The 13405-nt window shown below is 33.9% G+C and overlaps 3 protein-coding genes across 3 annotated transcripts; 2 read left to right on the plus strand and 1 right to left on the minus strand.

Annotated features, from left to right (window-relative positions):
- The first annotated feature begins 3678 nt into the window (after nucleotides 1–3678).
- Nucleotides 3679–5176, plus strand: LOC122583905 (50S ribosomal protein L18-like). Its single transcript, XM_043756277.1, has 2 exons — nucleotides 3679–3891; nucleotides 4619–5176. The coding sequence occupies exons 1-2, from the start codon at nucleotides 3739–3741 to the stop codon at nucleotides 5012–5014; spliced, it is 549 nt and encodes a 182-aa protein (XP_043612212.1). The 5' UTR covers nucleotides 3679–3738; the 3' UTR covers nucleotides 5015–5176.
- A 64-nt stretch (nucleotides 5177–5240) lies between these two features.
- LOC122583906 lies at nucleotides 5241–8426 on the plus strand. The gene is made up of 2 exons (XM_043756278.1): nucleotides 5241–5571; nucleotides 7947–8426. Exons 1-2 carry the CDS (start codon nucleotides 5453–5455, stop codon nucleotides 8341–8343), a joined length of 516 nt encoding a protein of 171 aa, XP_043612213.1. The 5' UTR covers nucleotides 5241–5452; the 3' UTR covers nucleotides 8344–8426.
- A 518-nt stretch (nucleotides 8427–8944) lies between these two features.
- LOC122581391 (UMP-CMP kinase 4-like) lies at nucleotides 8945–12066 on the minus strand. The gene is made up of 9 exons (XM_043753616.1): nucleotides 11967–12066; nucleotides 10556–10616; nucleotides 10413–10467; nucleotides 10175–10292; nucleotides 9934–10090; nucleotides 9764–9844; nucleotides 9515–9622; nucleotides 9348–9419; nucleotides 8945–9209 (listed from the first exon to the last, which is right to left on the minus strand). The coding sequence occupies exons 2-9, from the start codon at nucleotides 10583–10585 to the stop codon at nucleotides 9198–9200; spliced, it is 633 nt and encodes a 210-aa protein (XP_043609551.1). The 5' UTR covers nucleotides 10586–10616; nucleotides 11967–12066; the 3' UTR covers nucleotides 8945–9197.
- Nucleotides 12067–13405: the final 1339 nt, after the last annotated feature.

Raw genomic sequence — 13405 nt, forward strand, 5'->3', positions numbered from 1 at the left:
CTTTCTTTTAAGATAGTTGGTAAACACCCTTTCCTCTAAATCAAAGATCAAGGATATTAAATCAAAGGTCAATTTCCAAATTTTATTACCTTAAAATTTTTGTCATTCCTAAAAAATAAATGTAACAACAGGTAGCAACTTAATTAGTCCCAAGTACAAAATGATCCAAATAATGTTACAACGATGAAATTTCACTAACAAATGTAAGACACGGATACCAACATCTCTAAGGGTATGTTTTTGAGTTTTGTTTTAAAAAGAAATGAAAAGATTGTAAAGGATTTTAAAAATATTTGGGTTCTTGAGTTTTATTTAAGGGAAGAAGAGAAAAGAAGGGAAAAGATTTGGAAGGAGAATTCTATAGAATTTGTTAAAGATATTTTCCTCCCACTTTTGGGATGATTTGGAAGGAAGGAAACTCCACCCCTTCTCTTCTTCCCCTTCCTTTACATATAAACTCGAGAACACAGACTAAGAACATAAGTAATGATTTATCTTTAGTACAATGTTGCATTTAGTGACAAAAAAAAGTATGTTGCTATAATTTATGACGATTTTTGGGTGTCGCTAAATATTCATGACATTTTACGATTTTGCTAAAGGTGTCTTTAATTTTAGAAGGTACAAATAACTTTTTGGTATGGAACAACGGTTAATCTTTCAACTGAATTTTTAGAGACTCGAGTACCTAACAGTCTGTCCACGACGAAATAGATTGTGATAAGTTTTATAGTACATTTCCTAACAACTTTAAAAGATTAACAAAACTAGATATTAAAATAAAATCTAAAAATATGTTTATAATGCCGAACAGTGCGATTACAAAATATATACAAACAATATTTGATAACCTTATATGGTGTAATTTGATACTGGGAGCTCTTGGGTTCAAATTTTGATGTGAGTAAAATGCTTTTAATAACGAATAAAAGAGTTTTCCAACATGAATTTTTTCTTAAATTGAAGTTAGGTACATGAAAAGCACAAATTTACCAATTAAAAAAAAGTCAATAAGTCGTATATGTACCATACTTTGATGACAATAACTTGTGGTTAGATACTTAGGGGGTGGGAGTCGACGTGGGGTGAGGCTCGGTGAACCCCGGCCCCGCATGGGAACACCGTCGCCGGTGGGTCGGGGTGGGGAAAGGTGAAGCCGGTTTGGGGTTCGAACACCGAAGAGAGAGAAAACCGTGGGGGGCCCGCTTGAAGTCAAACAACCAACCAGCAGATGCCACGTGGACGTGGGATCCAGCCAACGGCTAGTTGTTGTTACCGTTTGTTTTTTTTTTTTTTTTTAAATCTCACCCATCTTTCTTTTCACTATATATATCCAACACCATTTTTAAACAACATCACACAACACAAACTTCAAATCCAAAAACCTCCACTTTTATAAAAAAAAAAAAACACTTCTTCTTTATAAAAAATAAACACCCATTACCAATGGATCCAAAGAAAACCAAAAAAAATCCTTTCAACAAATCAAAATATCGCCTAAATGATCCACAAATACATGCCAATTTTCATCCAAATCAATTCATGCCTCCACCAAATAATCCTCCTCCAAATCAATTTTATTCTCAATCATCTCAACCTCCTCCAAATCAATATTCTCAACCTCTTCCAAATCAATCTTATTCTAATCCATCACCATATCAATTTTCTCAACCTTCAACTCCATCCGCTTATTATCCACAACCGGCGTCTCCACAAATGTTTGGCTACGGTTCAAGCCCATCTTCGCAAACCAACGCCCATTTCTTAAACATGGCTAGAATGAACGATTTTATTCCGATAGAGGAAGATGTTCATCAAGATGACGAAGAAGTTGAAATTGTAGCGGAAACCTAACAAGACGATGTTCAAAAAGATGATGACGTGCAAGAAGTCCAAGATTGCAGGAAAAAGACGAAGACAAAGCATGAAAATTGGACGCCGGCACAAGAGGTTGCTTTGGCACAAGCTTGGGTTCAAATTTCCGAATGCAAAAAATATGGAAATGAACAAAAAGCGGATGGTTTTTGGCGTCGTGTACTTGAGCATTACACCACACTTGTCGGCCCGACCACACAGACCATTCATGGGTTAACGCCAAAGTGGAAACAAATGAACGCCACCATGGGTCTCTTCAACGGGCTATACAATCAAGCGGTATTCTTACTTATATAGTATTTGCTTAGTTTTCAGTAATTATATAGTTTTTGCTTAGTTTTTAATAATTATATAGTTTTTGCTTAATTATTAATAATTATATAGTTTTTGCTTAGTTTTTAGTAATTATATAGTTTTGTTCGTAGTTGTTAATAATTATATAGTTTTGTTCGTAGTTGTTAAAAATAAGATAGTTTTGTTCGTAGTTGTTAATAATTATATAGTTTTGTTCGTAGTTGTTAATAATTATATAGTTTTGTTCGTAGTTGTTAAAAATAAGATAGTTTTGTTCGTAGTTGTTAATAATTATATAGTTTTGTTCGTAATTGTTAATAATTATATAGTTTTGTTCGTAGTTGTTAAAAATAAGATAGTTTTGTTCGTAGTTGTTAATAATTTTATAGTTTTGTTCGTAGTTGTTAAAAATAAGATAGCTTTGTTCGTAGTTGTTAATAATTATATAGTTTTGTTCGTAGTTGTTAAAAATAAGATAGCTTTGTTCGTAGTTGTTAATAATTATATAGTTTTGTTTTCGTAGTTGTTAATAATTATATAGTTTTGTTCGTAGTTGTTAAAAATAAGATAGTTTTGTAATATAGTATTCTTTTTTTGTAGAAACAAGCCAAGGGAAGCGGGGGCAACGACTTGGATATTACGAGAGTCGCTATGGCGGATTTCAAGACCCGCACCAAGAAGGAATTTCCTCACCACGCCGCATGGGATGTTGTGAAGATACACGACAAATGGGTCGAGCAAGAATGTTTCCAAATATACCAAGACATGGGACCTTCATGTAGCGACTCTTCAAAAAGGAAATCTGGAGAATATGAGACGGCCAGCACCGGGCAATTCATTCCCGACATAAATGAAGACCCAAACCCTCCATTGCAAGCGGCAGCAAAACAGGGGAAAAAGAAGGCATCCGCATCCGGATCCACCTCTTCAACTGTGGCGGATGACATTAGCGAGTACGCCAAAAGGAAGACGAGATACTTGGAAGAAAAACACGAGACGGATGAGAGGCGCGCAAGACAGCGGGACATCTTGTTTTTCACCAACTCGCATGCTCATATAACCGATCCCGCGATGTTGGAAATCGTTCTTAGCAAGAAACGCGAAATTGCCGCAAGACATGGATGGCAATGCCCTTTTTAGTTTCGTTCGTGTAATGTTTTCATTCGAATAACTGTTGGACTTGTTTTTAGTTTCGTTGTTTTTTTTTCCAAATATTATTATGTATTTGTTTAATTATTAATGAATGTTTTTTTATGTTTTAAATTTATAGAGTAAAAATAAATGGAAATAAAAATGATGATTTGGAAATTGGGGTTGGGGTGAGTGGCGCCATAGTTTTGGGGTGATTTGAGGTGAATTGGGAAGTTTAAGGTGAAGAGTTTTTATTAAAAGATGGTAATGTGGAAATTTGGGGAATTTTAGGTCGGAGAAACCGCTCCCACCCCCCTTAGATACGAGAAACATCAAAACTAAAGGGACCACTTTTATAAAAACTTAATATTTAAACCAGTGTGTTATCTTACTTCAATCCAATTCAGTGTTTCTGTTTTCCAGTCAGTCAGCCTGGTGATGGCGGCTTCATGTGTATCTTTCAATCTCCACTCACAATTCTTGTCTAAAAGTAAACCACAAAACCCAATTTCAGTATCATGGTCTTCTTCATTTCCTCAATTTAATCAACCCCTTAACTTAATTTCATCAAATAGGAACCTCAAGAATCAGGTATCTTCAATTCTTTCTCTCTTTCTTTTCTTTCTTTTTTTTTTTTTTTATCAGTTTTCTTTATCAATTTGAATGAAGTTTTGATCTTTATTATGTGGGTATCTTGTTTTAGAACTTGTCTGTATGAATCTTTATAAATTAAAATAAAATATATTATATAATAAAAATTCACACAAGTGTGTTAATGGATAACTGACCCAAAATGACCGTTCCGACAGCCAATCACGTAACACTATGGTTAAAGGAGATGGTGCTGGATTCGAACCTTAGACCTCTGTTTTTATGCTGCATTGGTTTTTGTGGTTTGACTTTTTTAAGTCAAATGAACTGCCATTGATGTACAAAATGATGTGACTTTGTATATGTTTAGTGAATGAAGTTTCCGGTAATATAAATAGGAAAAATGATGGAGTTTCACTTACCGTGTATCAAAACCACCAGTTTGATAGAGAATTAGCCGAGCTTTTATAAAAGGGAGAAAAAGAAGTTGTAACTAGATTTCTTAGGGACCTATATCTACTTGGTAGGATTGGTAATTTGTCATATTAATAGTTGCTAGAAACTCAAAATTAAACAGCGGTACTTGCATGTTTCCTTTTCTGGTTGACATGAAAAGTTTGTTTCTATTATATATGTTAGGAAGCTATTAGTTAGGCTGTCTTGTTGTGAAACAGTATCACACTCTTTTCCTATCTGTTCTGATTTTTTTTCAACACTTATTTTGTAGGGATTGGTTGTCCAAGCAGCATGGACACGAAGATCAAGAAGCGAAGCAGAAAAGAGACCAAACAAGAAATCATGGAAACAGAGGACGGATATGTACATGAGACCGTTTCAACTAAATGTTTTCTTTTCAAAAAGATTCATTCATGCAAAAGTGATGCATAGAGGTACTAGCAAAGTGATATCGGTGGCAACCACAAATTCTAAGGATTTAAGAAACACTTTGCCATCATTGATAGACAACGAGGCTTGCAGAGTCATTGGGAGGTTAATAGCCGAGAGATCAAAAGAAGCAGATGTGTTTGCAGTGGCTTTTGAAGCAAAAAAGAACGAACGAATTGAAGGCAGGCTTGCTATTGTTCTTGATACTATCAAGGATAATGGTATCATATTTGTTTGAAATTCTTGTAGTTAGATAGTTGAATGATTATAGCTGACATTCTCAGTTCAAAGTATCAGATACTGGAAATTCTAGTTCTTTTTGCAGTTTTCTAATAATGTATGCATGACATAACATAATTCCGAAATTAACATACAATAAAAGTATCCTATTAAACCGAAATATTCGAGGACACTAATCTGGCTATTATACATACATATACAATATATATAATTATATATATATATATTGTTCACATGACGTTGACTTTTTTATTGACCATTGACTTTGAATGCGAGCCATTCGATTCCCTTGACTTTCAGTCTTTTATTCTCGGAAGGTTACATTATTGACTGTCAGAGTCAAATGTATCATGTGGTGTGGAGTTGAGATTGATATGAGCACCAGACAAGCCGGCCGGGTTACCCTGTGTCTGATGATTGTCGCCCTGGCCTCCCTATGTCAAATGAGTATAATCATACTCCTGGGTTCCCATACCCGGAACGATCCTTCCCAGTCCACGGCGGTGCCCCGAACGGGTTCCAAATGCTTGGGGAAATAGAAACCTCAAGAATCAGGTATCTTCAATTCTTTCTTTTCTTTGTTTCTTTTTTTGATTAATCTGTCTGAATCTTTATTAGTAAAAAAAATATATATAAAATAAAAATTCACACAAGTGTGTAAATGGATAACTGACCCAAAAATGATGGGTCTGATGGCTAATCGTGACACTATGGCGTTAAAAGGAGATGGCGCGGGATTTGAACCTTAGACCTCTGTTTTTATGTTTCTACTGGGCGAACTTGGTTTTTGTGGTTTGACTTTTTTGAAGTCAAATGAGCTGCCTATGATGTACAAAATTATGTGAATTTGCTATATGTTTAAGTACTTGAAGTTTTTGATAATGTTAGTAGTACAAAAAATGATGGGGTTTATAGTATTTCTGGAAAGCTTGTTATGGTTTAGTTCCTAATTGAAGTTATTAATAACTTTGTTTGACTATTAAAAGTCAAAACATACTCCCTACTGCTGAAGCTAGTATTTGATGTAATTTAGTTCAAAGTTCTAGGGGTTGGCCTAATACTGATTTTGAAGTGTGGATTTTATGTTAGAAATGACTCGACACAATCCGAGTGTCTTATCTTGAATGTCTCTTGTATTGCATAAGGTTTGGATTGCCGAATCTCATCCTTGTATATCAGCAAACCACATGGGGATTTGGCCCTTGGATTTAGGATTTTAGGTTTCACTTATGGTTTAACATGCATCAAAACCACCAATTCGATGGAGAATCAGCCGAGATGTTCTAATGTGGAGAAAAAGAAGTTGTAACTAGATTCCCATGTATCCCTGGGTAGTGAGTAGGCTAACTCAACCTATGTTTTCTCGTTGTAGCCATTTCGGTTAACTTTTTAAAGGCAACAACAACGATGGGGCTTCTTGTGACAAACTCATCTTCACGTTTGATGACATTCTTGACTGACTTAGTGATTAGCATGTGACCAAACTAAGCAGAATCTTGAGTCTCGAAAGAGTTGGAAATGGGTTGTTTATTAACATTCTTGGGGAGTAAGTGTAAGTCTACTGTTTGGGAACTTGTGAGGAAGATTTTTTGTATTGGTACTTTCTATATGTAATGCTGCAAGATATACTTATCATTGTACGTAAGTAGTCATTTGTTCACAAGATATATTTGTCCTCGTACGTGAGTAGTCGTTAGTTCATTTTCATGTTGATGCCGAGCTTGCTCTTTGGAAGTTAATGTTGCTCTGGTACAACCTTTTGGTTGCCATAACTAGGCATAGTTTGTTGCATGTTGTTTGTTTAGTACAAAGGTTGAGGAGCTATGGTTTGTCATAGGTCCCTCTTGGGAATCAGTAACCATAAGTTTTTCATGATTTCAACTTGTTGACAAGATCAGTTTCTTTTAATGCTCACATCTAATGGTAGAAGTTCCCATCTTGGCTATCGTTTGCAGTTCATTTTCCTCCACCATGCATTTTGCTATATCAGAATCAAATGTTTGGTGGCTCACATTTCTTGTACATATGATAAATTTAAATCTTTCACATTACTTCCAAATTTCCTTTCATGTAGGAGTCAAAAGGTATAGACCCATTTCTTGTTAATATGAATATATGATGAATCCAAGTCTTTGCTTTATCCATGTAGTTACACATGTATATGCATTAGCCTCTGAGCGTCAGAGTCTGACGTGATCAGAACCATTGTGAGGAATGGCTGATTATTTTGGGGATAAAGTTTACCTATGTATAATAAGTTAGTCTCATGTTCTTCGAATCGAGATTTGAGTTGTTTCCTTCAAATCTGTATCATGGTTGTTGGGTATTAAATCTATTATTGCGTAGACGACACTAATCCTTCATCCCATAAATCATCAGAAACTCATTCGAAATTTCAGGACATGACTCAAATCTAACACACTTTGAAAGGGGAGCCCGTTGTATGCCTCTTACATTTGCATACTGTGTTAGATATACTTCTCTAAAACGTGTTTGATCTCCTTTGAAAGCTTGTAGGTGCACGGTCGAAATGGAAATGTCAGAGGCATATAACGCAATTGGATTTGTCTGTCTTCTTGCTGTCCTGCTCACCCTTGTGTCTGGTCTGGCAGAACATGAAAGGGGCAGGGGAGGGCCTTGGCCCCTCCAATAATTTTGCTCAGTCATAATCATGAACTGGTTTATAAAATAAGAAACCTATAAATTCAAGATCACATTAGGTCATTAGCATAAGACCATGTAGCTGATATGTTAACATGAAATTGAACAACGGTTCTTGCATGTTTCCTTTTCTGGTTGACATGAAAAAGATTTGTTTCCATTAAATATGTTGCTAAGCTATGCCGTCTTGCTGTGAATCAGTATTTGTCTTGTTTCCTTTACTCTATTTTCCTTTTTTTTTTTATTTTGTTTTAACACTTACTTTGTAGGGACTACTTGTCCAAGCGGCATGGACATGAAGATCAAGAAGCGAAGCAGAAAAGACCAAATAAGAAATCATGGAAACAGAGGACGGATATGTACATGAGACCATTTCAACGAAACGTTTTCTTTTCAAAAAGATTCATTCATGCAAAAGTGATGCATACAGGTACTAGCAAAGTGGTATCGGTGGCCACCACAAATTCAAAGGAATTAAGAAACACTTTGCCATCATGGATAGACAATGAGGCTTGCAGAGTCATTGGGAGGTTTAAAGCCGAGAGATCAAAAGAAGCAGATGTGTTTGCAGTTGCTTTTGAAGCAAAAAAGAACGAACGAATTGAAGACAGGCTCGCTATTGTTCTTGATACCATCAAGGATACTTATTGTTTGAAATCTTTATAATTAGATACTTGCATGATCATAGCTGACATTCTATGTTCAAACTCTCAGATCCTGGAAATTCTAGTGTTTCTTTCTTTTTTTTCTTTTTTTCTAAAAATGTGTGTTTTAAATAATATATAATTTTGAAAATTAAGAAACAATAAAGTATCCAGTTATACATAATTATACGAGGATAGATTACCCTACACCTGCTAAAGCTTAGCAGCCGATGAACACGACTGCTACGGCCTGATTTGATTTAGTTAGTGTTAGACTACCTAAAGTTATATGTCAAGTACGAATAATCTAGATATTTTTAGATAGATGAAAATTATTAGTCGATGTTTGCCGCATGATTAATACAAACCTCTTTCGGTCGTATACACATTAAATGCAAATCAAACTTTAAGTTGACCTTAAGTTGAGGTGAACCATTATGGTCGTATACACATTAAATGCAAATCAAACTTTAAGTTGACCTTAAGTTGAGGTGAACCATTATAGGTTCGCTGTAAAAATAAAGTTAGGTTCTACAATTGTTTCACCAGATTAAACAACCGTCGCTCTCAAAGTGTTTCTAATATCATCAAAAACGTACGCGTAAATATATATAAACTTTCGATTATCAAGAACAATCAATCATATAGATGTAAAATATTACTGTTACAACTCATCATGTAATCCTTTTGACAAGTAAAAATAACCATTATACATATAAACTATATTCATACATGATCATTCGGGCATATAATGCATGGAATGAATCAAGTATGATTAATTGGAGGAATCTTAAACTAAATCACAATAATCCCTCATGTTACAATAATTGTTTGTCTCAATGCAAAACCTTTCAGAGATTGTAATAAAGACAATACCTAGGCGGCAACCTGCAAATCATAAAAAAACATGCCATAAAGTTCAATAAATGGGTAAACTGACAGACATTTCTGAATATATATATATATATATATGGCATTTCCAGGCTTCTTTACACTATATCTGTGTAACATAAAGTGTTACATTACCTTGTCACTGACAGGGGCGAAAATAGCCTTAACAGCTTCAAAAACTTCTCCGACGGGCTTAGCAGCATCAATCTAAGACCCCATTAAATCAGTTATAAACACCAAAAACAACATTTTCTGAAATCACAACAACGCGTAGTAACATAACCCAAAAGGGGTATATTTACCTTTTTCACCTTCCCTTTAGAGTTGTAATACTCGATAACAGCAAGACTAGATTCAACAAAAACCTTGAACCGCTTCCTTATGGTGTCAATGTTATCATCTACTCTACCCTTCATAGCCACAAATATAAAATATTATAAACTATGTTCGAACTTTTCAAATGTCATTTCCATATGTCAATTGGACAAGGTATTTTTCTTTCATCAATAAACCTACAAAGTTATTATGTTCAAACAAATTATATGCCTAACCTGGTTGCGGCTCAATAGGCGCCTTTCCATCTCTTCCTCAGAGCAATCAAAGAAAAGAACAAACTCAGGCACAATTCCGGTCTATAAGATACACAAAATTCAAGTATCAGCGCTACATGATTACATGTAATAAAGATAACTTCCATGAAATTCCATAATCCAAAACTCACGACTAACTCAAACGCTGCACGGTTTTCCTCATTACGAGGAAACCCATCAATAAGGAATTTGTCGTTGTCAATTTCCACAATTGCCTTTTCAAGAAGCTTGATTGTAACTTCTGAAGGAACAATTTTTCCTTCGGAAATCATGTTCTGAATCATGGTCCTATAAAAGCATCAACAAAAAGAATAGAATAAAGATACTTTCCAAACTAAGTGCACAAAATAAATCTCTAAAAAGAAAACATACCCATTTTCAGAACCAGATTTTATTTCCGCCCGCAGAAGATCTCCAGCACTAAGATGGGTATACCCAAAGTGCTCAACAATATTTGCACATTGTGTACCCTTACCACTTCCGGGGCCTCCTGCTCAATGTAAGTTGAGTAAGAGTGAGAATCATATTTATACGCAAAAACATTATCTCAATAAATCAATCCTTTCTTGTAAACATGATTATATGGATACCTAGACTTAAAAATTCTCACCTAACACAAAGACAACTTTGGGCTTTTCGATGCTAAGAGCACTTGTGGTTTCTTCCTGCAACCAAATAAGCTTATTAAAACTGATCCACAATAATACTTACCCCATGATTAAAAAAAATCAAAAAGACAATAACGTTGTATGCCTTTTTTGCAGCATCAAAAACAGTCCCCATGAGTCTGAGCTAGCGTCTGTTTAACTTAATTCTGCATTAAATCGGACAATGGTTATACATATGATATCAGTGTGACATGTTAACGATACTGCTACATATGATGTAGCAAAAGGGCCTTTTATAACATTCGTAAAATCAAATAGATATGAAGAATATCAAAACAACCTATGAAGAAACCAAAGGGCCTTGCTCTACAAGATATCAAAGTGACTCACCAACGAAGAAGTTTTTGCCAGTGGATTCAAGTCCCACCCGAACAAATGTGTTAAATTAATTCCGTACAATCGAGGAAAAAAATTTGGCCGGATACTAGGTGAGTAATTGGTTTTGGGGTGTAGGCCTATCCGATTTATGCATAAGAGGATACTGGTCAAAAACAGTCAAAAGTAATCAACTTTTCTTCTTTTTTTTTTTTTTTTTTTTTTTTTTGCAAAATCATTTACTTACACAGAAGGGTTAAAGTTGGCCACTAACATTAATATGGTTGAATATTGGTTAACACATAAAGTCGACAAATTCACTAGATTCGCGTTCGTACATCTCAAATAGGTGTGGATAAAATGGATGCAGATCTTCAGAAATGCATAAAAATGGAATAAACCCATAGATCCACCATTACATATACAAAGCTCGGACGGACTTGTATCTAATTAGGATCTTGACCCATTTAACAGGAGGGACCGAAAGTCATGAGACCAAAAAAATAACACTAGGGAAAATACTCAGAGGGTGCAAAAGTCACGGAATCTAGAAATAACACTAAGTTTTCAGACGCATAACGGATAAAACTACACTGCTAAATGGAAAAACGGAGGGGTCCCGATTTATATGCATTTCTAAAAATGTGCATCTAAGCCACCTCACAAATATATATATATATACATTGTATAAATGTGAACCTAGTAAATTTTGTCATCTATACATTCGGCGAATATGTTACGTTCGAAGAGATCCACATCAAAATTTCAAAGGGGGATCAATCAAAACACAAACATTCAACATCAGACAGTCAGATCCGACACAAGATCGTGTACCCCATTTAACATAAAACATACATTTACATCTAATCCTGGACTAAACTTATAGATCAACATACTCGAATATATTTAACCAACAAATATTCATATTTATTAAATCAAATCAAGGAAAAACTAAATTATAAATAGGCAAAAAAAAATTTATCGTTAGATCAAATAAAAGGAATAACACATATGGATGTGACATATTAAAATGAATATGTGTATGTAATTAGTTTGTTTATATAAATAGAAAAAAAGAAAACATTAAATGAGACATAAGTTGTATGAGATTTATATAAAACAAGACAAGATCATATGATTAGACCGAAACAACACAATAAGAATAAGAATGAAAATATTACCGATTTGAAGAAAAAAAGACGTTAGCAACTTTGAAAGAAAATTTTGGATCTGACAAATTTTTTGCTGATTTTTCGCTCGTTTTATAGGGACGGATTTTTTTGGACCGCGTTTTTTTTATTGTGTAACCGACACCTCTCGCTCCGTTTTTTGGGATCTTCTACTCACTTTTTCTATTTCCTTTTTCTTTTCTTTATCGACGAAGGTTAATTAAGGGAGAAGTGTTAGACTTACACAAGCGATTTAGCATATTATAAACAATACTAGATTTTAGACCCGTGTTCAACATTGGACGTGAGATTTATTATCAATATTAGATTTTTATACATTTAATTCATAAAAAATTATAATTTTGAAGATATACAGTTCTAAGTGTTATACTTTGCAAGTTGTAGTACAATGTTCGTCATTGTCATTATTAGCCAATGCATATTGATGGCATTGTTTGTCGTAGTCATTCCACAAGGCATATGCTACAATAATTTCTCTATTATATAATTTTTTGAAACCAATTGTACTCATAATGTGATATTATTATGAAATATTATTAAGAATTAAAATATAAACTGTACTTGACATTCAAGTATATGTGTTTGATTTTGATACGACTCATAACATGAATATGTTTATTTTCAATCACTGTCCTATGATAATTAGATAACAATTAGGATTGTTTTCATATTGTTTGATTACAAATAGGACTTTTGATTTGAGTAACAATTGTAACTTTAAAAAATTAAATATAAATACTTTTTGTAACGTTTTTAAAAAATTTAAGAAAAACTTCTCAAATTGATGACTAAAAATAAATATAACTTAAGTATTTAGGGGTAAAAAGTGTTAATTATTGATGAAAAACAAATAAGTGTAAATTAATAAGACTTTTTTTACAAATTAATATAAATACCAATATAATAATATATTTGGATAATGATTATTAGGATTTTTAATTTATAGTTAATCTAAATGATGACATAAGCGAGGGTCAATTTGATAAAATTGAGCGATTTGATTGGTTAATAAGTCATTACTTCAACTGTCTTATAGTATATATGAAGATGAAGATTATATTATTTACAAATATATATGGACCAATAAAAAATGGAACAATGAAAAAACCAAAATAATTCGATTGGTTTATATTATATATATAGCATTGTACCCGCGCGATGCGGCGGTGGTCGTGACAGCGACGGTGTGGTGGTGGAGGCGAGTGTTGGTGGTGGATGCGACGTCGAGTGCCGTAGATAATTCATATAAAAGTAATTGATTTAAAAGGTTAATGAAGATATTTTAGAAAATCAAAGGATTGATAGTGTAATTTAATTATTAATGTTAAGAGAATAGTGTATGTGAAAATATATTAAAGGGTTGTAGCCTTGTAGGTGAAAATATTACATAGGAGGGCATTTTAGACATTTCCCCCATGTAACTTTCAACA

This window comes from Erigeron canadensis, chromosome 9, assembly GCF_010389155.1.
Source record: "Erigeron canadensis isolate Cc75 chromosome 9, C_canadensis_v1, whole genome shotgun sequence".
NCBI classification, from domain to species: Eukaryota; Viridiplantae; Streptophyta; class Magnoliopsida; order Asterales; family Asteraceae; genus Erigeron; species Erigeron canadensis.